At 43.7% G+C, this 24,242-nt stretch overlaps 2 protein-coding genes and 1 long non-coding RNA gene across 12 annotated transcripts in view; 2 read left to right on the top strand and 1 right to left on the bottom strand.

Moving 5' to 3' along the window:
• LOC113628220 (uncharacterized) lies at positions 1 to 23,844 on the bottom strand. The gene is made up of 4 exons (XM_027121499.1): positions 23,836 to 23,844; positions 23,081 to 23,431; positions 2,954 to 3,216; positions 1 to 1,332 (listed from the first exon to the last, which is right to left on the bottom strand). The coding sequence occupies exons 1-4, from the start codon at positions 23,842 to 23,844 to the stop codon at positions 1,272 to 1,274; spliced, it is 684 nt and encodes a 227-aa protein (XP_026977300.1). The 3' UTR covers positions 1 to 1,271.
• On the top strand, positions 4,330 to 20,483 carry LOC113628419 (uncharacterized). Of its 3 annotated transcripts, XR_003436064.1 has the most exons (4): positions 4,330 to 4,839; positions 5,514 to 5,607; positions 19,364 to 19,446; positions 19,852 to 20,483. It is a non-coding gene; the product is annotated as an uncharacterized LOC113628419 (long non-coding RNA). The 3 variants fall into 3 exon arrangements; XR_003436063.1 differs by lacking the exon at positions 4,330 to 4,839 and having other exon boundaries at positions 5,457 to 5,607; XR_003436065.1 differs by lacking the exon at positions 4,330 to 4,839 and having other exon boundaries at positions 5,457 to 5,607; positions 19,837 to 20,483.
• WAC (WW domain containing adaptor with coiled-coil) overlaps positions 23,391 to 24,242 on the top strand; it is an 84,728-nt gene continuing 83,876 nt past the window's right edge. For 2 of the 8 annotated variants that reach the window (XR_003436062.1, XM_027122026.1), the window contains exon 1: positions 23,597 to 24,118. Coding sequence is in view for 4 of the 8 variants with exons in the window: in XM_027122026.1 (XP_026977827.1) it covers positions 24,078 to 24,118 (41 nt within the window). In the remaining 4 variants the exon portion in view is untranslated. Of the gene's footprint in view, positions 23,562 to 23,596; positions 24,119 to 24,242 lie in introns of those variants that run through there. The other 6 variants (XM_027122032.1, XM_027122031.1, XM_027122030.1 and 3 more) reach the window with 5 other exon arrangements.

Raw genomic sequence — 24,242 nt, 5'->3', positions numbered from 1 at the left:
GTAGAAATTCTTTCACTTTTCTTCTTTGCTATTTGGCCTTTCTCTATCTGTAGTCAGTTGTGTACACAACAGATCTTCATCAATGTTGGAGTCTTGTCATTCAACCACAGAAATTTCTATGACATTTCTGCTAAAGACTGGTATTTTGTCTGGTTTGTTCAGTTTGCAGGAAAATAAAGTTCTGAATACGTTCAGGCCATATTGTCTTTTACATCTCATTCACAATGGATAATAAACACCTAAATGGCCCAGAGTGATATGAGGACTTTGAAGCTAAACAGTCCTGGGTTCACACACATGCCTTGCATTTACTAGCTGTGTGATCTGAGGCATGTTATGTGATCTTTGTGCTTCTTAGTTTTGCTCCTGAAAGCTCAGCCTCTCTGCACACGGGTGCAGGATCAAATCTCGGAGACAGGGTTTGGGGTGAAGCAGAAAAGGACAGCTGTATTACTTTGCCAGGATTTGATGAGGGTCTTTGTAACCATGACTCAGGGTGGGAAGTGTGCAGGGCATGCGCTCCCTTGACCTCATCTCAGGTGGACGAGCTTCTCTGGCCCCTTCAGTCTTGCCTCAGGTGGTTCCCTGGCTGCTCCCCCCTGATTAGCAACTGTTCCATAATCTGCCCTTTGGAACTCAGGGGAGGTCAGGGAGGCTGGAGTCTTGCCTACAAGAAACGGGGGGCATAGGGTGTCGGTGCCTGGGAACCTCACAGGGCCCCGCTCAGCTTCAGTTTCCCTATTTGCACAAAGGGGATGAGAATATCTGCCTTCGAGGTGAATGTGAAGATTAAAGGTAGCATATGAAAAATGCCTGGTGTAACAACTAGCCATCCACTGTGCGTGGAACCTCTACTGTCCATGTGTCTTCTACCCTAAGTAGGCAGTAAACTGTAGGCAGTATTAAATTTAAAAGGAAGGATAGCAGCCAATTCCACAGTTTTCTCCCCTTACCTATTGCCTTAAATCAGTAATTCTTTACTTTTTTTTGAGCACCCCTTTGAGACCAAAGAAAGAGATGGATCCTCTTCCTAGGAAAATAAACATCACAACACAAGTCCAGATTTTTGTGTAAAATCTAATGGGACTCTCAGACCCCTTAAAGCCATTCCATGGACTTGATATTAAGAATCCTGGCTTTAAATCAAGTAGCTTCCTTGTAAGTTGCTTGTTGTGAGACAGTGTTGTAAGTACCTGTGTTCCCCTGCAGCTGGGATGGGGCTACAGAAACAGTGCTGGCCGAGGACTCTGGGGGGAGGACACATGACTCTTTCAGTCCGGAACCGTTATGGGCAGGTGTGAGTTCTCCGTCTTCTCTTTCCCATCAGTAGAGCTGGAAGTAAAGGACTTTAAGACGGCGGAGTTGTGAAATGTAAGCACCCCACGTCCCAGAATTGGAGCAGAGCCGCCAAAGAGACCCTCCTGCCTCGCACTGCATTAGGGTGATGGAGGAGTACATCTGTGTTGTGCTAATTCCCTGAGAGGTCACAGCGCCTGCGAAGGCAGCTAGTATGGCTTAACTCAACTGAGACATCCCCTCTGCTGGCACATGAAGCCTCAGAGAACTTGGATCAATCTGGACCATAACCATGTTAAATCAAATCTGTATATTAATAATAACAGGCTTATAAAACGCTTGTTCAACAGTCTTTCACACATCTAGGAGGGCAGGGATTATCATATCTCTTCTATAGATAGAGCGAACTAACACTCAAAAACTTAAGTGCCTTGTCCAAACACACTAGTGGAGACCAATGCTCTTTTACTATGCTATCTATTTTTACAGAAATATGTCTTAGAATGCTCCTGGAACTTTAAAAAATCTAATCTAGCCATTCATTCATTCTAGGTTTGTTCTACTAAAGACGTGAGGTGGTTATCTTTCAACTACATCCTATTTATTAAAGGGTTTGGCTAAAGTGGATGTTATATAGAGAAAGTCTGATAATTTTCTGGGATTATCCTTAGTTAAACTACTGGACGGTTTCAATGAAGATACCACACATATTTGATAAAAATTGTTAATCAAAGCAATACATTTTTATTGGGAAATTTGCTGACAATAATATGAATTTTATATTTTACATTTTTTCGTCAAAAACAAAGTATTTGTGGGACTTCCCTGGTGGCCCAGTGGCTAAGACTCTGTGCTTCCAATGCAGGGGCCCCAGGTTCAATCCCTGGTCAGGGAACTAGATCCCACATGCAGGCTGCAACCAACAGTTCTTAGGCGACAACTAAAAAGATCCCGTGTGCCACAGCTAAGACGCGGTGTGGCCAAAACAAATATTAAACAAAACAAAACACTTGCTTCAAAACAAGTGAAAGGTGCATTTTTAAAAGGAATCACAAAAGTCACGTCTTTAATCCTTTATTAGTATGAAATATATAACACAGAACAGTACATAAACATAGGTACAGATTAATGGACAAATACAAAGCAAATATGTAAGCAGCCACCATCTAGGTCGAGAAGTAAGTTAGCAGCACTCTAGAGGCAACCATGCTCAGTGCAGAATGCGCTTCCTATTAATTTAACGTTAATCCGTTGAATTCACTGGAACACACATTCCCACGATTGCTTTAGACGCAGGAATTGAAACGAATACAGTTTGTCTTTAGCAGATTTGAAGTAGCAAGGTGTTTGCTTCAGATAACCAACTTCCACTTGTCAGACGTGTTATTCTTTCAAAGGAAGTGAACATCGCAGTGAAGGTACTGACGCCCTCAGAGAGGGAAATCAAAGTGAGCTTGTATTGTTATTAATTTTTTTTACTACGGGGACATCATTCAGATTTGAATTCCTTCATCAAATGGAGACGCCGCCATCAGCCTCAATTAAACAACTTAGAGCACATGATGCTATATTCTCAAAAGATCATTTCTTTCCATATTCGAGAGCTGAGTTAGACGTAGCTATGAGCAACAAGGAACCCAAAATTACAGTGGCTTACCAAAATAGCAGAGTACGTTCTCTCACGTGTGGAAATCCGGCGGTAGGCTCTCCTGGGCTGACATGCCTGTCCACGGTGCCAGAAAACCAGGCTGCTGCTTTTTGCTCTGTCGTCCTTAGCACGTGGCTTCCACTTCGTAGTTCAAGAGGGCTATTCAAGCTCCGGCCACCACGCTCATGTTGTGCCAGAGGAAGGAGAGAGGGAGAAGAGCCCCCTCTGTTTAAGGATTTCGGTAAGTTCCTTGCACGGCTTCTGCTTATTTCCTATTGGACAGACGTTGGTCACATGACCACATCAAGCTACAGGGAAGTGAGGAAATACAGTCTCCTGGACAGAGATGGGTCCCACTACAAACCAAGGGTTCTACTAAGAAAGAAAAGGAGAAAAGATACTGGCAGAAAGCCTCTTTGCCACAGAGGGCTATTCTATTTGTAGGGTTCCATAGGTAAATCTATTCACTATAGAAACAGGTCAATATTCCTTCGAACAGGAAAGTAGCTTTCATGTAGAAAACATCCAAAATCTGTCTTAGAATTTTGCAAACAAAATTTAATCTTTTTAGATGTTGATTTAAGGCGGCCTGTCTTTTTTGATATAGCTGATGAATGTTCCTTTTTCTAGAAGTATACTTTTGTGATGCAAGAAAGGATGAAAGCCAGATGGGAAAACACCACTCTAAAAGGAGAGAATTTGGTGCCATACCACCTGGCAAGCAGTCAACACTGATACAAGTTTGGAGCCGTGCTGATGGAGTCATATGTCCCTCCTGGGCTGGGCTGCAAGGACAGAGACCCGCTCGTGTGTGCCAAGGGTGCTCCCTGCTGCCGTGTGTTTACTGCGGTGGCCTAAACGCACATAACACAGGTCCACGGTGAGCTTAAAAGGATATTCCTACAGAAGTCATACAGCCTTGAAATGAAGCTTGATTCATTAGGAAATACTGGACATTGACATGAGTGATATCATCATAACATTTCCTTAAACACTGCGTGAAAAGCTGGGTACCATGTTAACTCTATCCTAAATTGGATTACACTGTATGCCTGTGACTCCCTTAATCTAGCAATATCCCAGGAATTCAAATTCTGAACAAAATACCTGTATATGCACATTTGGAGGGTTTTGCAGAAGTGATGTCCTGTCAGGAGAGTGTTGACGGGGTGGTGCTTGCTAGCTGCAGGATCTGGAGAAACCCTACTTTAACAAGAAATCATTGCAAAATCTATCAGAGGCCCCTAGAGTTCACCAGAGTCTTATAAGCAAATCTTGCTTTACTAAAGACCCCGAAATGGTGTCATCTCTCTAAAATTTAAGAGACTAAAAGGGCCCCAAGAAACCACTTTCAGACTTTCCCTCTGCTTTGTTTCAAAGGCAGATAATAACTGAAGGGCAAAACAGAAGCCTTAGGGGCAGTTATAAGCTCTCTTTTTTTGGAGAAATGTTGCTAGTTTATGTAGTTCCTAACATTTAAAAAAAAATTAAAAATAAGTACCATTTGTTCATAAGAAAAGAGTAATTGGTAAAAAGTAGATAAAATGATGAACAGTTTTCAAAATATGAATCAGCTCTCTCTTAAGGTTTTATACTGTTTTGCAAAAAGAAGCTGGTGAAGTTTGCACTGCAAAACGACCTGGATAAACCAGGGATCTGAACAGGTAAGGCCTGAGCACTGTCACCACTGTACTTTCACTCCCTCACCAAGAGGTGTTGCCGCATATACTGGTTGGATAACTAACTGCTTCCGTGTTGGGGTAACTTCCCGGTAAGGAGTGCTTCCTTTTTGGACCCAGCCTGCTTTACTGTAATCTTACCAGGGCTGCGGAAGAAAAGTAAAGTCTAAAATGTGAACCCAGAAGCAAAGTTCCGTCAGACTACAACTTTAGTCTGTGAGTAAATGGGCTTACATATGAGTAGACGATGCCATGCAAATTACATTGAATATTGTGGTTTTGTGAGCAGGGATTGGTTGGTATCTTGGGGGTCACCTGTGCCATATGTCTGATTATCCATTTCACATGAGATGTATAGTATTGTGATTCAGATTGTACTTTAAGTTTTGTGGGTAATAATTCCTCACATTGTGTTTTTTAAAGATTGTGGTGAAATAAGCATAGCATAAATTTTATCGTTCAAACCATTTTAAAGTGTACAATTCTGTGGCATTAAGTAAATTCACGTTGTTGCACAAGCAGCACCACCATCCACCTCCAGAAGTTTTTCATCGTCCCCTACTGAAAGTCGGTACCCATAAAAACACAGCTCTCCCTTACCCCCTCTCCTCAGCACAGGTATCCTCTATTCTACTTTCTGTCACTATGAATTTGGCTACAATAGCTGTCTCATCTAACTGGAATCATACAACATTTGTCCTTTTGTGACTGCCTTATTTCTCTTAGCATAATGTCTTCAAGGTCCATCCATGTTGTAGTGTGTAAGAAGTGCCTTCCTTTTTAAGTGCCTTCCTGTGTGTGTGTGTGTGTGTGTGTGTGTGTGTGTATAGTTTTTAAAAATCCATATATATGAATAGACACTGGGTTGCTTCCATCTTTTGCCTTTGCAGACATTGTTTCTGTGAACATTGGTGAACAAATATCTGTCTGAGTTCCTGCTTTCGTTGGGGCATAAACCCAGAAGTGGAACTGCTGGATCATATGGTAATTCTATTTTTAATTTTTTGCAGAATCTCCATAGTGGCTGCACGATTTTACATTCCCACAAGCAGGGCATAAGGGCTCCAGTTTCTCCATATCCTCATCAATGCTTTTTATTTTCTGCTTTTTTGGTTTTTTATAATTTTTTAATAATAGACATCCTGCAGGGTGTGAGATAGTATCTTGCTGTTGTTTTGACTTGCATTTCCTAATGCTTAGTCATGCTGCGTACCTTTTCATGTGCTTATTGGCAGTGTGTGTATTTCCTTCAAGTCCTTAATCCATTTTAAAATCAGATTTCTTTGCTGTTGAGTTGTAGAAAACTCCCTATATATTCTGGATATCAATCCTTATCAGATACGATATCACGTGGTGCTTTAAGGGGTAATTAAGTCTGCACCATGGCTGAGTAGCGTAGACTCAGGGGAGGAACACAAGCTTTGTGTAAGTGAAAGAAACATACTGATAAGCAGGTGTCGTTGGGGGAAGGAATAACTAGAGGCTAGAAATCCCCCACAAACGCCAAAGTAAAGGGCTTTGATCTTTCACTCTTAGCGCAGAGCTCTCCTCCTTCTGTATCTCCCCTAGAGTGCGGGTGTGAAGGTACCTCAAGTCTTGCCCTATTTTTCTCAGATCCTAACAACCATCTAAAGACCCACTCCAGACAGATCAGTGATTCGTTTTAGACCAGCGTTTCTCAAACTTCCCTCACTTAACAAATTTTGCCATATTCACAGAATATCTAATTTTTCTTTACTGTCATATTCACATAATATATAACATTTTTTCCTAACACTTTTCTTTAAATCAACTCAGTTTTTAAACTTAAATTGATCTCAAAAGGAAACTTTAAAAATCAGTATTGTAAATGGAAAACCAGAATCAGGTGCCCTTCTGGCCACAGCAGATTACAAACATCAGTTACTCCCTTGTCATCCTGGACTTGCCCTGATGGCGCATGGGCCCTAGAGAAGCACGCGCTCTGCCTACAGGGAGCCCCTTCACATCTGCTGGCACCCTGGGGGGCTATTTATTGAACAGAGGGGGCTGTACACAGATTCGTGCCCAGGGAGTAGAAATGGGCTGATGGTGGGATAGTAGCATCTCAAGTAACTTTCTATGCGTACATTTCGGAAAACACTGCTCTAGTCTAGAAAAGAGTTCTCAAGATTTTAGTCTTGAGGGAGAAGCCACAGATTCCCCCATGGAATCTCTTCTGTTTAAGTGAGGAACACAGAAAGGGGGATGGAGGCCCAAGTGACATGACTGTCTCTTGTCTGAAAGTAATTCTTTTTAATTAATTAATTTTTATTTATCTATTTAATTTTTGGCTGTGTTGGGTCTTTGTTGCTGCACGTGGGCTTTCTCTAGTTGTGGCGAGCAGGGGCTACTCTTCGTTGCAGTGTGCAGGCTTCTCATTGTGGTGGCTTCTCTTGCTGTGGAGCACGAGCTCTAGGCATGCGGGTTTCAGTAGTTGTGGCATGTGGGCTCAGTAGTTGTGGCTCGTGGGCTTAGTTGCTCTGTGGCATGTGGGATCTTCCCAGACCAGGGCTTGAACCTGTGTCCCCTGCATTGGCAGGCGGGTTCTTAACCACTGTGCCACCAGGGAAGTCCCTGAAAGTAATTCTTTAATTTGGTAGTTCTCAAACTTTGTGGTCTCGGGACTCCTTTACATCCTTAAAAATTATTGAGGACTCCAAAGAACTTCTGTTTATGTGGGTTTTATCTACTGATATTTACCAGGTTAGAAATTAAAACTAAGAACATTCTAAAATGTTTATTAATTCATTTAAAATAATAAACTACATGTTAACATAAATATTTTTAGGAAAATAACTGTATTTTTCAAAACACAGAGTGGCTTTGTCTACATCTCATTAATATCTGCCTTTGTGGAACTCAGCTGTATTCTCACATCTGCTCTGCACTCAGTCTTTTGCAATAACACTTGTCATGTAGCCTCAGGAAAACTGTACTGTACACTCAGAAAAGAGAGTGAAAAAGTCAAATAATGCTTTATTAGTATGAAAAGTTTTGACTTCAGAGATCTTTTGAAAGGGTCTTGACTACTCCCAGCTCACACTTGAAAATTCTGCTTTAATTCATTTAGAGGTGGCATGGTGTAGTGGATGACAGGGTATTTTCTAGGGCCCAAATGCCACAGTCCTCCTGCTTTTATTATCTCTGTGACTTTAGCCAACTATTTGCCCTAGATTTCTTTCTTTCTTTTTTTAAAATAAATTTATTTATTTTATTTATTTTTGGTTGCATTGGGTCTTCATTGCTGCACATGGGCTTTCTCTAGTTGCAGTGAACGGGGGCTACTCTTCGTTGCAGTGTGGCTTCTGTTGTTGTGGAGCACGGGCTCTAGGCATGCGTGCTTCAGTAGTTGTGGCTCACAGGCTCAGTAGTTGTGGCTCACGGGCTCTAGAGCGCAGGCTCAGTAGTTGTGGCGCACGGACTTAGTTGCTCCGTGGCATGTGGGATCTCCCTGGACCAGGGCTCGAACTCGTGTCCCCTGCATTGGCAGGCGGATTCTTAACCACTGTGCCACCAGGGAAGTCCCTGTACTTTAATTAATTTTTAATATTTAGAGATGTAATACACTAAGAATTCATTTTGGAGCATGATACCAAGAGAGGAGCTAATTTTCTTTCTTTCAGAATGGGTAACTAATCATCTCAACATTTCTTGAATAGTCCATCACTTTACAACTGACTTCCAATTTCTCCTTTATAATACAGTGATTTGTTATAACCACATGGATCTATTTTTGGCCATTTCATTCCGTTTGTATTTGTCTCTTCCAGTATCCATAATATGCAATCTAAATTACTTTTGCTTTATAGTCAATTTTAATGTATGGTATGAAAAGCTCCCCCTCGTCATTCTCCTTTCTCCTAATTTTGAATTTTTAATGAGTTCATTTCTCAAGATAAATTTTGGTATGAATTTGCCAAAACAACATTCACTTCCCCCAAGTTGTGATTGTGATTGGAACTGCATTACATCTATGCATTTATTTGGAAGCACTGTCCACCTATGCAATATTAAGTTATCCCACCTAGGAAATTAAATGGCTTTCAATTTACTCAGATTGTTTTACATCCTTCTGTAAATCCTTAAGATGTTCTCAATATAGGTCTTGGTACTTCCTTTAAACTTATTCTTAGGTACTAAATAAACAGGATATTCTATGAGGATCTGACTGTGATTACCAACCTCAATCAGGATAATAACCTCTAAGACAGATGTAAGCCTATGATTGTGAATCTTCTTCTGTACAATATTTTTATCTTGCCTCATCTTAACAAACAGAAGGTACTCAAAGTTTACATGCATGAAGAATTGAAGATATTTTGTATTGGTTAACATAGATGATAAACTTATCTGATCCATTAAATTTGTCTCCCTATGCAAGACAAAGTATTTGAGTCAAAAGTAGACTCTATTCCTCTTCCTGGACCTTGGAAGGAGACAGGCCAGTAAGAAATAAATTCCCTGATTCTAATATATTGAACCTCAGTCATGTGCATCAGAATCACCTGGAGGCTTATTAGAACAGAATCTGCCTTCTGACAAGTTCCCAGTGGTGCTGATGCTTTGGCCCAATGATTGCGCTTTGAGAACCGCTGTTCTAATGCAGTAACCTTGGGAGAGAAGTCCAGTAGCTAGGCTAAGATGGATATAACACGTGATGGTACACAGCCCAAGTCGGATCTCTGATCACAGTAAGAATTTGTATGTTTGGCATTATATTCCTTTAAAGCTACGATTTTTTCCTCTGCGTTTAAGTTTTATTCATATCTCATGTATTTTCATATAAACTGTTCTAGTTTTTCCATTTGTATAAGATTTGTAATCGCAGCTATGATTTAATAATTGTGTAGTAGATTGTTTGGAAAGTTAGTAAGTTTTTTTTTTTTTTTTTTTTTTTTGCGGTACGCGGGCCTCTCACTGTTGTGGCCTCTCCCGTTGCGGAGCACAGGCTCCGGACGCGCAGGCTCAGCGGCCATGGCTCACGGGCCCAGCCGCTCCACGGCACGTGGGATCCTCCCGGACCGGGGCACGAACCCGTGTCCCCTGCATCGGCAGGTGGACTCTCAACCACTGCGCCACCAGGGAAGCCCAGTTAAGTTTTTTTAAAACTTTGTTTGTTCATTTATTCATCGAATGTTTATTGAGCATCAACTATGAGCTATATGCTTGGGACACATCAGTGAGCAACAGAGACAAAGACTCCGGAGGTTACATTAGTGGGCAGGAGGTAGGCAATAAACAATAAACATAGTAAGTAAATTATACAGCATGCTAGGGCATGGTAGACGCTACAGGTGAAAAAAACAGAGGAGAGCAAGGTGAATCATAAGGGCAGGAAGGGGGCTGCAATTTCAAATATGTTGATCAAATTAGGCCTCTTTGAGAAGGCAAAATTAGAGCAAGAACTTAAAGGAGGCAAAGGAGTTACCCAAGTGCACATACCGCAGAAGGATGCAAGCAGCTTGTGCAAAAGCCCTTACGCAGCAGGACTCTAGAGTACTTGAAGACTAAGGAGGCCACTGGAGCAGGTAAGGGCAGAGAACTGGGGATGAGGTCGGAGAGGCAAGAGGGGCCAGTTTACGTAGGGCCTTCGGAGGCCATTGTTTCGACTTTAGGCTTCAGTATTCATGAAATGAGGAACTATGGCAGAATCCTGAGCAGATGAGTGACACAATAAGATTTATATTTTTAAGGCATCACTGGCTGTTACATGGTGCACAAACTATGCGGAGCAAGGGTAGAAACAGAGAGACCATGGAGTAGGCAGCTGAGCAGTGACCCAGCGAGGGACGACAGCAGCCTGGATCAGGGTGGTGGCAGTGGAGGAACAGAGAAGGAATTAGACTCTGGTTCTAGCCCAAAGGCAAAGCCAACAGAATTTCCTGATGGAATGGATGTGTGGTGTAAAACAGGGAAATCAAGAATGACTCTCAAGTTTTTAGCCTCAAAAACATGAAGGATAGAATTTAGCATCAGTGAAATGAGGATGACTACTAAATAGGTTTAGCGTTGAAGATCAGGCCATTGGTTCTGCATGTTAAGTTTTAGATGTTCATTTGACTTGCAAATGGAGATGTTGAGTAGGCAGTTAGATACAGGAAACTAGATTTCAGAAGTCAAGGCTAGTTTTAAATTTGGGAGTTGCCAGCAAATAGGTGGTTTTGAAAGCCATGAAACGAGATGTACAGATGGAGAATGGACTGAGCCCTCAGTCCCTCTAATGTGAGACCAGGGAGAAGCACCAGACCAGTAAAGGAGACACCAGTACTGTAGGGAGAAAGCAGAGCATGGTGTTCTGGGAATCAAGCGAAGAAAGTGTACCAAGCAGGAGGGAGTGAACCACTTTGTCAGATGTTGCTGTTAGGTCAACTCATACTAGGATTGAAGATTAACCATTGGAATTAGCATATGGCGGGTATTAGTGACCTTGACAGGAGCAGTTTTGGTGATAGTGAAAGCCTAGTTGGGAGTAGATTCGAGTGAGAATTAGAAGGGAGAAACGTGAGACACGTTACAGACTGTTATTGCAAGACGCTGTGTTGCAGAGGGGAGCAAAGAAATGGGACAGTAACAAGTGAGGGAAGGGAGATCAAGTTTTGTACTTTTTTTAAATGAGAGGAATAACAGAATGCTTGAACGATGGTGGAAATAATCCAGTATGGAGGCAAAAACTTGTTAATGTAAGGGAGAAAAGGGAGAATTGTTGAATCAAGATCATTGGGTAGGTGAGTGAGGATGGGATTTAGTATAGGAACCAGAAAACTTTTTCTGTAAAGAGCTAGACAGTAAATAATTTGGGGCCACTCATGGTCTCTGTTGTATAGTCTTTTTTCCCCCCAACCATCAAAAAATGTAAAAACCATTCTTGCTTCATGGGCTGTATAAAAACAAAGACCAGTGTTTGGCCTACAGGCTGCAGTTTGCTGATCCCTGATCTAGTACACAAGCAGAGCTGCTGATTTTAGATAAGAACATGGAGAACATGGATGGTTTTCATACGGTAACGGGCCGGAACGCAGAGTCCATGAGTTCAAACGCTGACAGGCAGATAGATACAGTGGCAGGAGCCCTCTTCTGATTGTTTCAGTTTTCTCCAGGAAGTATGAAAAGTTATCACTGAGGGTAAGACTGGGAGTAGAAAGTAGTAAATATTTGAAGAACTGTATGAAATAGTTGTGTAAGAAAAGGGGAGAGGGATTGCCTGGCAGCACTTTGAGATCAGTTGAGGTTTGTGTTCATAAATTTAAAGTGAGACCTCTTACCATGCTTTCATTTTTCTTCCAGTCATGTTCAGTTACCTGGGAGCCAGGTATGAGTTATGGTTTTGCCAGGAGAGTATGAGGAATCAAGAGAAGAAATCAAGGGCATATCTAAGGGAGTGATCAATGATTGACTATGGAATTTAAACAGGGTAAAGAGGGAACTAAGGGTAAGGGGCAGTGAAACACTGATAGGATCGATAACTGGAATTCTCAGTGACTTTGAAGAATTGTCGAGACCAGATACCTAGAGGGGTGCGCTGGAAAACAGGAGGCCGGTCAGAGAAGGGGATGCATGAAATGGAGAACATGGAGGGCTTGCAGTTTCTGCTATAAGAAGCTCCAACTAGAGAGTGATCAAGGGAATGACTCAGGCAGAGTGAAAAGGAGAGCTGTTCAAGCAGATGGGAGCCAAGGTATCAGAGCATTGATATGCATACTAAAATCACCAACAAGGAAGGCGGGAGTGTTGGAGATACTGACGATGAACCAGAAGTTAAAAATCAAGAAATAGGGGCTTCCCTGGTGGCGCAGTGGTTGAGAGTCCGCCTGCCGATGCAGGGGACGCGGGTTCGTGCCCCGGTCCGGGTCCGGGAAGATCCCACATGCCGCGGAGCGGCTGGGCCCGTGAGCCATCGCCGCTGGGCCTGCGCGTCCGGAGCCTGTGCTCCGCAGCGGGAGAGGCCACAGCCGTGAGAGGCCCGCGTACCGCAAAAAAAAAAAAAAAAAAAAATCAAGAAATAGGGGACTTCCCTTGCGGTCCAGTGGTTAAGACTTTGCCTTCCAGTGCAGGGGGTGAGGGTTCGATCCCTGGTCAGGGAACTAAGATCCCACATACCTTGTGGGCAAAAAACCAAAACCGAAACATAAAACAGAAGCAATGTTGTAACAAATTCAATAAAGGCTTAAAAAAAACGAAGGTCCATGTCAAAAAAAAAAAAATCTAAAAAAAAATCAAGAAATAAAGGTAAACTTTGTTGACTTCAAGTTTTACTGCACTGAGATCTTAAGAGTAGCTTTTAAGATTACTAGCTTTTGAAATTCAGTAAGGATTTCTATGTGGCCAAATTTGATTAATATTTGTAAATGCTCCGTGGGCATAAGACAATATGAATTCCCTACTTGGAAGATACAAAATTGTAATTATTTTTCATTAGGTTGTTCTCACTAGACATGGAGTGATCAATTAGGAAGCCACTGTATAGACAAAAGATAGTGGTTTGGATGAGGCTGGTGGTAGTAGAGATAAAAGGAACTGGATAGAGTGAGAGAGATTTAGGCAATCAAGTCAATAGGACCTAATGATGAATTGGCTATGGCGTGTAAAGGAGAGAAATGACAAGGATGACTTTTAGGTTTCTATAAAAAGGTAGATGATGGTCCAGCAATATTAAGAACATAGACTTTGAGAAGCCAGGATGGGACTTCCCTGGTGGAGCAGTGGTTAAGAATCCGCCTGCCAATGCAGGGGACACAGGTTCAATCCCCGGTCCTGGAAGATCCAACATGCCACAGAGCAACTAAGCTTGTGCGCCACAGCTACTGAGCCTATGCTCTAGAGCCTGCGAGCCACAACTACTGAGCCCGCGTGCCACAACTACTGAAGCCCGAGTGCCTAGAGCCCGAGCTCCATGACGAGAAGCCACCGCAATGAGAAGCCCGTGCACCACAACGAAAAATAGCCCCCGCTCGCCAAAACTAGAGAAAGGCCGCATGCAGCAGTGAAGACCCAACACGGCAAAAAAAAAAAAAAAAAAAAAAAATCAGTTAATTAAAAAAAAAAAGAGAAGTCAGGATGCCTTTGCTCAAAGTTAGCTTTACTTGCATGGTGTGTTATATCCGCAAGTTATTTGACCTCTCAATTTTCTCTGAGCGAAAAGCAGATAATATGAGGTTCTTATGAGGACTGAATGAACTGATGGATGTAAAGCACTTATTTCAGCCCTAACACGAGGTGAACCCTCAATGAGTGTGAGCTATTTTTAACCTTTACTGATAGGGAACATTCAAAGATGACCCAGTTTGAAAGGCCAGGGAATGATCTCGGTTTTCTACATTTCAAAGATGCATTTGAAGCTTTCATGTGGCGGTGTTAGGTAAGTAAGTAGTTGGATATTCAGGCCTGGAACTTAGAAAAAAGGTCTGAGCTAGAGATACAAATTAGTGAGCCATCTGTGTATAGGTGGTAACTGTACACAGAGGCCATGGGAGTAGACAGGGTGCTTGGAAGCAAATAGAGAGGGGAGGCACTGATGCTTTGCTTTTTTCTTGTAAATTGAGGTAAAATTTACAACACAAAGTTCACCATTGTAACGTACAATTCAGTGACTTCCAGTACATTCACATCCGAAACCATCAGCACTGTCTAAATTTGGACATTTCATCACTCAACAAAGAAACTCCACATCAAGCAGTCACTCCCCAGTCCTATGTCTCCCTAGTCCCTGGCGACCACTCATCTATCTCCATGGATTTGCTTATTCTAGACATTTCACACCAATGGAATCAGAATCTTATGTGTTTTTTTGTGTGTGTCTGGCTTCTTTCACTTGGCAGGTTTTTCAGGGTTGATCCATGTTGTACCCTGTATCAGTACATCACTCCTACTTATGGCTGAATAATATTCCATTGTGTGTATATACCACAATGTATCCATTCATATGTTGTGGACACTTTGGATGTTTCCACTTTTGGTCATTATTTGGCTACATTCAGGTACAAGCTTTTGTTTGAATACCTGTTTTCATTTCTCTGGAGTATATATTTACGAGGAGAAACTGCTGAGTCATAAAGTAATCCTATGTTTAAACTTCTGAAGAACCACCAAACAGTTTTCCATAGTGGCTGCACCATTTTACTTTCCCACTAGCAATTTATGAGGGTTCCAATTTCTCCACATCCTTGTCAACACTGGTTTGATTTTTAATTACAGTCATTCTAGTGGGTGTGATGTGGTATCTCATTGTGGTTTTTTTTTAAATTATTTATTTATTTAGGGCTGTGTTGGGTCTTCGTTTCTGTGCGAGGGCTTTCTCTAGTTGTGGCAAGTGGGGGCCACTCTTCATTGCGGTGCGCGGGCCTCTCACTATCGCGGCCTCTCTTGTTGCAGAGCACAGACTCCAGACGTGCAGGCTCAGTAGTTGTGGCTCATGGGCCTAGTTGCTCCGCGGCATGTGGGATCTTCCCAGACCAGGGCTCGAACCTGTGTCCCCTGCATTAGCAGGCAGATTCTCAACCACTGTGCCACCAGGGAAGGCCTCATTGTGGTTTTGATTTGTATTAATATTTCCTTAATGGCATGATATTGAGCATCTTTTCATGTACTGTTGGCCATTAAAATATCTTCCTTGGAGAAATGTCTATTCAAGTGCTTTGACCATTTTAAAGTTGGGTTGTTTTTTATTGATGAATTTATGAGAGTTATTTATATATTTAGGATAATAGACTCTCATCACGTATATGACTTGCAAATATTTCTCCCACTCAGTGGGCTTTTTCTTGATAGTGTCATTTGATGCACAGAAGTTTTAAATTTTGATGAAATCCATTTATCTACTTTTCATTTTGTTATTCGTGCTTCTGATGTCATATCTAAGAATAACATTGCCAAATCCAAAGTCATGTAGATTTACCCCCAATATATTAAGACTTGTATAGTTGCCCGCTTACATTTTGAGTTAGTGTTTTTATATGGTGTGCGGTAAGGGTTCAAACGAATTAATTTGCACGTGGATATACAATTTTCTTAGCAGCATCTACTGAAAATACTAGTCTTCCACCAGTGATGTTTTGATATCTTTGTCAAATATCAATTTAACACACATGTATGGGTTTAGTTCTGGGCTCTCAATTCTATTTACTGACTTATCAATCTAACTTTCCGCCAATACCACACTGTGCTGATGACTGTAGCTTTGTAGTAAGCTTTGAAATCAGAAAGTATGAGTCCTCCAACTTCCTTCTTTTTGAAGATTGTTTTGGGGTCCCTTGTAACTCTATACAAATTTTAGGATCAACTTGTCAATTTCTGCAAAAAAACATAGTTGGAATTTTGATAGGGACTGCAATGAATCTATAGATCAGTTTGCCATCCAAACAATATTAAGTCTTCCAAAATATGAACAGGGAATGTCTTTCCATTAATTAGCTCTTTAGTATTTTGTAAATAGTTTTCAATGTTATGTAGCTTTCAATGTAGTTTATGTCTCATTTAAACTTATTTCATAGTATTTTATTCGATGCTATTGTAAATGGAATTGTGTTCTTATTTTTTGGAATGTTCATTGCAAGTGTATAGAAAGAAAACTGGTTTTTGTTGATCCTGTACCTTGTGACTTTGCTAAATTTATTAGCACTAATAATTTTGTGGATTCCAGTCAGTCATGGTATGTAATCATTTAAACATGCTGCTGGGTTACTTTTGTTGAGGATTTTTGTATTTATATTTATTAGGGACACTTTGTATCTATATTCATTAGGGACTATGTTGGTAGTTTTATTTTCTTGTGATGTCTTCGTCTGGCTTTGTTATCAGGGTAATGCTGGCCTAGAGGAAGACGTTCTCTCTTCCTCTATTTTTTGTAAGAGTTTGAGGACTGGTGGTGTTTTTTCAAATGTTTGATAGAAGTCACCAGTGAAGCCATATGATTCTGGGCTTTTCTTTGTTGGAAGTTTTTTGATTACTCAATCAATATTCTTACTTGTAACGTTAAGTCTATTCTATTTCTTCTTGAGTCAGTTTTGGTACTTTGTTTCTGGGAATCTGTACACTTCATCTAGGTCATCAAATTGGTTGGCATACAAATGTTAATAGTATTTTCTTGTAATTCTTTTTATTTCTATATGGTTGGTAATAATATCCCCATTTTCCCCTAATTTTAGTAATTTGGATCTTTTTTTCTTGGTCATTCTATTTAAAGGTTTGTTAACTTTATTGATCTTTTCAAAGAACCAACTTCTGGTTTCATTGATTATACTATTTTCTATTGTCTATATCATTTATCTCTCCTCTAACCTTCATTGTTTCCTTCCTTCTGCTATCACTGGATTTACTTTTCTCTTCTTGTTCTAGTTCCTTAAAGTGGAAGGCTGGAAAGCATATGTGAAGGAAGTGGCCTTAGAGATGAGGCTTAACTCCTGTTTTGAAACAGTGTCATTTGGACAATGCAGTAGCATCCTAACTAGTTTCTCTGCATACTTCCTTGTCATAAAGACTATTCTCAACACAGTAGCCAGTGTCACTCCTCTGCTCAACTCCCCAATGGCTTCTCGTCTATCTCAGAATAAAAGCCAGCCTTCTTATAATGGCTTATTTGATCCTTCATCACCTACTCCCCCATCCCTTCCTTTAAACTATTTGACCTCATTTCCTCATACTTTCCCCCTCCGTCAATACGTTTTACCTACACAGCTTTCCTTATTGCTCTCGAACACGCTAGACACACTCCTGCCTCAGGACATTTGCTCTCACCGTTCCCTTTTCCAGGAACACTCCTCTCTCTCATCACCTTTAAGTCTTGCTTAAATGTCACCTCAATGACCACTCTGTTTAAAATATTATTCCTAATCTAGTTCTCCCTATCATTCTCCACTCTTCTCCATAGCACTTACTATTATCCAAATTACCGTATCAGTTATTTATGTTTGTTTTTTCCCACTCGAATATAAGCCCCAGGAGAGTAGAGATTTTTGTCTGTATTGTTCATTGATGTATTCCCAGCACTAGTGGGTTCTCAGTAAATTGTTGAGTAAGTAGAAGGAAGGATAAGTTGCGTGTAGGTAAATTTGGCTATTTTGAGGCAGGAAGAAATTTCCATTTGGGGGCTTCGGTTTAGGAGGAAGGAGGTGCTATCTTCTGAAAGTGAAGGGGAGGCAGCACAGTGAGAGGAGAGTGGAAGTTAGAGGAACTTTTTGGAGTAGATGAGGGGGTTGAAGAGAGAAATGTCTAAGACTGCCTGGCTGTACTGAGGGTCCGTCTATTTGGTGATCATGAGACTTTAGAGGAATCAGTCTATTCAGAAGTTCACTCAACAGCCTTCAGCAGCATGCAACTGCTTTCAGGTACTGAGAAAGTGAACAGTTGGGTTAATCGAGGCTGAAGTTTTCCCAGAGGCAAAGGGTGTAGGTATAGTTCTCAATCTTGGCTGCACTTTGTTATCTATCACTGGGAGAAACTTTAAAAAACCGGCAAGTTGTAAATCCAGAACTTAGCTCAACTGTGAATACATGAATCAACAAGGATCCTGGGGGTGTGTGGGGAGGGTGGGAATCCCAGGACCTGCTGATTCCATTATTTACACTATTACCCCAGCTTAGAAGGATATACCATATACTGATATGATGCTGTCCTGGAAGTTTTTACTCCCCTTTTCTAAATCATAATTTTTGTTGCGTTTTTGCTAATTTTCAACATAGTTGAATGAAAGCCTCACATCACAAACCTGAGAACACAAAGGGTCTCCTCTTAGTTATGTACTGCACTTAGTTAAAACATAAACTCCATAGGAGCAGAGACCAAGTGAATTTGCTTAATACTATGTTCCCAAGACGTGATACACAGAAACTCAGTAACGCTTTTTTTGAATGAATGAATGATATCCACCAGCAGTGGAGTTATGTATGTGCCACGTGCTGCTAAATTATTTACGGAAGTTCATTAACTTTTTACAAACAGCCCTATACCCTATCAAGTCAATTTTAGGGATAAGGAAGCATAACCTCTGGGACTCTGGCAATTTGCCCAAGGTTACACTGCTCGTCCGTCAATAATGTAGCCAGAGCTCCACATTATGTCACTCTGATTCCAAAACCCATGCTCTTAAACACTAAACTGTGCCAAGTTGAGAGAAGGGCAAGGACAGAGAAAAAAGATAGAAAGGAAAAGTGCTTGGTAAAAATTTCAGAGGATGTATCCTTATTTTGTGACCCTTTAGAAATTTGAGCAAACCTTTTAAAGTCTCTTTTACAACTAGAGGCCTGATGACGTGACTTTCTGATTCTTCCTCCACCAATAGGGCCACACTAACGTCAGGGTCACCCATGGCCTTTTGGCTGATAGATCTCCCCCATAATGGTTGATATGTGTTCATTTATTGGCTGAAATATGGATCTCTGCTCATTCACAAACTTGAGATCTCTCATTCACAAATTTGAGATCTCTCATTCAACAGAAACGCAAGTGGTCTGCATAAGATTTGTTACATATGCAAATTCATATAAATTTTCAAATGTTACCTTTTACAATATTTTATGAGTATTAGGAATAATCCAGCTTTACTCCCATTTAATTTGTGACAGCAGGACTCAATTTATAATTCTGTTCTTTAAGAAAGCAAGCAGAAATAAACCCATGTTATCTTTTTCTTCATGAGAATTATAATATTTTGCTGTTTTCTTTGTATATATTTTTGTAGGTAAATATTCTTTCACTCACCAAATATTTATCTGATTATGTCACACAGAACCTTCATTCTAGTGGGAGACAACCAATAAACAAAATACACAACATATTACATGGCAAGAGGCACAGGAAAAACAGAGCAAGGTAAGGGAGAGAGATGGTGGTGGGGTGCTGCTTACATAGTTCTCAGAGTTCAGCCCTTTCTGATGAGAGATTTGAGCAGAGACCTGAAGAAGTGACAGTGTGAGCAAGTGGGTACCAAGGAGAAGAGCACTCAGGCAGGAGGATACTAGTGCAGAGGCCCTGAGACAGACATGCTCGGTATAGTGGAGGAAAGTGGAGGATGGAGTGGTGGGAAAAGACTGAGCACGCACAAATGTCATACTGGATGTGAAACCAGAGGTAATGTGGGCGGGAGCGGTTTACGCAGGGCCCTGCAGACCACGGTAAGAATGGAAGACCACGGCTTTTGTTCTGAGTGAGATGGGAAGCCATCAGTGGGCTTTAAGATAGGAATGTTGTTGACTTTCAAAGGGATCACACTGACAGCTGCCGTGAGTGAGTAGATGACGTGGAAGCAAGTGTAGAACTGGGAGACCAGCCCGGTGGCCTTTGCTATTGTCCAGGTGTAAGAAGACGGCGGCTTGGATCAGAGTGGCTGTGATGGAGGTGGTGAGCTGAGATCAGATTCTGGGTATATTTTTAAGATAGCGCTGGTGGGATTTGCTGATGGAGTGGATGTGAGGTGTGGAAGAATCAAGGATGACTCCAAAGTTTTTAGTCTGGAAGAATGGAGTTGCCATTTCATGAAATAGGGAACACTAAATCACAGTTCTTTGGTGGGGTGGGAGGGGGGTTAACAGTCTGGTTTAGACTATATTAAGTCTACCACACCTATCAGACATTCAAGCAGTGCTGTAAAGTAGGCAGTTAAGTGCGAGTCTAGTGTTTAGGGGAAAGGCGTGGGCTGGAGATTCAAACGTGGGTTTCATTTGGCCAGAGATCTGGATGGGGCTGCTGAGGGAGAAAGAACAGAGAGGAGAAGCAGTCCAAGTTGTGAGATCTGAATCCTGGGCTACTCCAGCATTTAGAGGCTGGAAAAAGAGGGCAACCAGCAAGGGGACTAAGTAACAGTCATTTAGGAAGCAAGAGAGAAATACAGAATGGAATTCTGGCAGGCAAGCAAAGGGGCTTCAGGAGGAAGAGAGTAAGTCATCAGCTGTGTCAAATGCTGCTGACAGGTGGAGTGACGTGAAGACTGAGAAACGAAAGTGGGATTTGAGAGCGTGGAGGCTCCCAGGATCCGGAGCCTTAGTTTCAGTGGAGTCTGGGGGTCAAGTCTGACTTGTGGGTTCGAGAGAGAGTAGCAGATGCGCAAATGAAGTCCTTCTGTATAGGAGACCAGGTCAGAGCAATGGGGTAGTATTTGCAGGGAGATATGATCAAGATTTTAGCTATTAAAATCTTTACAAGTTGACAAAAACAATCAAGTTGAGCGGGGAAAATCTGCTAAGGAAAGAGGACAATTCCAAGAGTAAAATGGAACTCAATGCAAAAGTGGCAGTTTGGGTCTTGGACAGGAATTTGGACCATCCATCCAGTTATGGAGGCTAGCAGTGTATTCAGATGGAGGAAGGCTGGTAGATGCAAGGTGGGCGTGGGCCAAAGCTGTTACAGATTTCTGATTCCATCTATCATCTCAAGAAGCAACACAGCAAGGACTGGGGATGTACCGTCAGGTTTAGAAGAGGTGAAACAGCTGTTGAAGAGGGCAGGGTAGACAGATCAGGGAAGTTAGTGGGAGGGGGGTGAGGAACCCAGGGAGCTCTTTTCAGAGTTAGTAAGGTGTTATGTTTTCCTCACGCATGCAGGGAATTGAGCAGGGCTGTGGGTTAGATATGTAAAGTGGAGGGAGAAGGCAAGGATGGAAGGTATTTCCAAAGGAGGACTCACAACAACAGATAATGGAATCTAAAGTAGGCGACGAGATGAGATTTTTAAAAATGCGGGTAACATTTGGACGTGTCCTTTAGTAACAGTCGATTCTCATTATCTGAGAGAGCTGTGTTCTATAAAGTCACCGGGAATGCTAAACTTCTCCTGGAGGAGCAAAGGGTTAGGTTCCTAAGATCCTGCGGTCACATTTCGTCAACTGACCGGTACCTAACTTTGTTTATGTGAGTTCCTGTTTAGACATCTTATTTAATGTACTGTTGATTTACCAGCACTGACCTCATCACGGCCAAGAGCACTAATGATAACCCTAAACGAACAGGATGCAGGACACACGTTTTCTCCACAAAGAACACAGCCTTCTTCTGCTTAGGAATACTAGATAGCAGCTCACCACTACGCCTGGGGTGGGGGTGTGGAGGCACTTAAAACACGAAAGCCACCAGTAAAAAGCACAAAAAATTTGCTAAAAACATGACACTGTACGTACCGTGAAAAGCACATCTGTTTACAGCGCAAGAGCTGATGTAACAAGGCTGAGTGTCGTCTCCTTTAACCTCAGTAGTGCCTGTCAGGCAACTCACATTTTTCACTGTGCACGTCCACGAACCCTTGGATACTGATTCGGGGATTACAAATACATTGCAGTGAGCAGGTGAATTCGCAGACATGGAATGTGCGAATAACGAGAACCGACTGTACACTGCCTAGAGCTGTTTGCTGCGTGTCTCAGCCCGGTTTGCTGCTTTTGATCAAACGGTATATAACAAGTTCAGCAGACGTCTAATCATCAAACAAGAAGTTAGTAATAAATTTTGCTGCCAGCTTTCAAAAAGTTTCTGCATGAGATTTATGTATTACTTTCTGTACTCTTCCAATCTGACGTCTTTCGTCTTCAGAGCAGTTGTCACAAAAGTGTTTAGAAACCACACTTAAAAGACTCCGGTTTTTCTTTTCTTTTTTTCCTCATTTCAGTCACTGGCAGTTTTGTTCTTAGTTACTGACACCTTCGGTGGGCCTTAAGTGGACTTTACTAGTCCTCCCAAACAGCAATAATCTTGGCTTTTGGCAGGTAGATGTGACAAATAAGGCTACGTAATTATTTTTTTTTTCTTTTTCCATCAGCTGTGATTTCTGGGCCTTCTTCCCCGCATCATTCCACCTCTTCATTAGGTCAGCCATAATTAACTGGTTGGATACCAATTAAATCAGTTCTTCGGAAGGACCTTGTTTCTTCTGATTTGTTTCGTACCTCACCTCTTTCTTCCATGTAATCTGTTGTATGTTTAGTGTATGTTTATTACACTTCATTCAGTGTTGCCTTACAAGATGTTTAGAACAGAAGGAGAAATAAAACCACCTGGATACCACCGCCGTCCAGGAAAGCCTAGCTGGGGTGACAGAGTTGATTTTCTCCCTCCCAACGTGCCAACGCCGCTACTGTGCCTGGAGCGCGCTAACAAATTCCCTTGACAGCAATTTCCTTAGCACTCCCCAGGCCTCCATTCACATGCAGAACCTCCAAACGACCGCACGTGAGCAAAGAGGAACCAGAAGAGAGAAAAATGGGAAACGAAGAAAGGAGACGGAGGGGAGGGCGCGGCTAGGGGTGGAAAACAGTAAACAACACTTTTTCCAAGGTCCCCCCCTCCCCCACGCGTGCAGGCGCATCGCGCGTTTCCAATCAGCGGCCCAGGCGGCGCTCGCTCTTCCCCCACGGACCCCCGCCCCCACCCGGGGGGCGCAGGCCCACGGGCTCCGGGCGCTCCGCGCAGTGACCCGGAACGCACGCCGCCCTCGCCCCGCGCTTCCGGCGGTGACTTACTTCTAAGACGCCGACGGCCCAGGGGCGCGCCCTGCCCACCCCAGGCCGCCGCGCGGGCTTCCGGGGCAGCTCGCGTCCCCGCGCGCGGAGCGGGCGCCTGGGCCAGCGTCCGCCCGCCGCCCAACCAGGGGCTTCCCGGTCGGAGCCCGCAGGGGCGGGGGCGGCGGCCCGCGCGCTCCTGCGGGACGCCTCCCCGCCCCGCGCCGCCGGGCGCACGCGCAGCAGCGCAGCCGCCCTTATTAAGTCCGCGATGGCTCCTCGCGCGCCCCACCGGCCTCCTCCCGAAGGCGCCGCCCGCCCCGCGCGCCCCGGGGCCCCCGGGACCAGCCTCGGGCGGCTCCCCGAGCCGGACTACCCCTAAAGTGGAAGGGCGGCGGCCGGACGCGCGTGTGCGAGCCCGCAGCGGCGACCGGAAAGAGCGGACGGGTCGCGAGGAGGCGAGCCAGGCCGCGGAGGAAGAGGAGGGCCGCGGCGAGCCGAGGTTTGCCGAAGGCGGCGTTCCGGAGCGCGCGAGGGTGGGAGAGGAGGAGCGCGGCGGAAAGTGCCGAGGGTTTCCGAAGGCCGCAGCGGCCGAGTTGCCCGGATGTAGTTGGTGGAGCGGCAGCGGCGGCACCAGCGGCGGCGGCGGCAGGAGGAGGAGGCGGCGGCGGAGGAGGAGGACCCGGCGGCGGCGGCGGCGGGGGGAGGAGGGGTAGCGGCGGCGGAGCGGGAGGAGGCAAAGGCGGAGGAGGCAGTCGCTGCGCGCGGGGCCGAGCCGGACGCATCTTGGTGCCCCCTCCACCGGTTCGCCGCTGCCCGGCCTGAGCCGATCCGAGCTGAGCGTGAGCGTGGTGCGGACGGAGGGGATGGCCCGGGAGCGCCGGCGCCAGTGACGGGGAGGTGCTGAGCGTCGCCGAGGGCGCGCCGGGCCCTGCGCCGCCCGCCGCCTGCGCGCCCGCCCGCCGCCCGGTCCGCGGCCGCTCCCCGTCCCCGACACACGCTCACAGGCCGGGCATTGATGGTAATGTATGCGAGGAAACAGCAGAGACTCAGTGATGGGTAAATCGTCTTTTCGTTTCGGGGCAGCGGGGCGGGCGGCGGGGGGGCGGCTGCTCCTTATCTGGGCCGGCCTCGCCGCCATTTTTGTTGTTAACCCTGATCCGGAGCAGCCGGGAGGGGGAGC

This window comes from Aethalodelphis obliquidens, unplaced genomic scaffold (genome assembly GCF_003676395.1).
Source record: "Aethalodelphis obliquidens isolate GAN/ISIS:26980383/991018 unplaced genomic scaffold, ASM367639v1 scaffold23, whole genome shotgun sequence".
Classification (NCBI taxonomy): Eukaryota; Metazoa; Chordata; class Mammalia; order Artiodactyla; family Delphinidae; genus Aethalodelphis; species Aethalodelphis obliquidens.
This window is presented reverse-complemented; position numbering and strand designations above follow the sequence as displayed.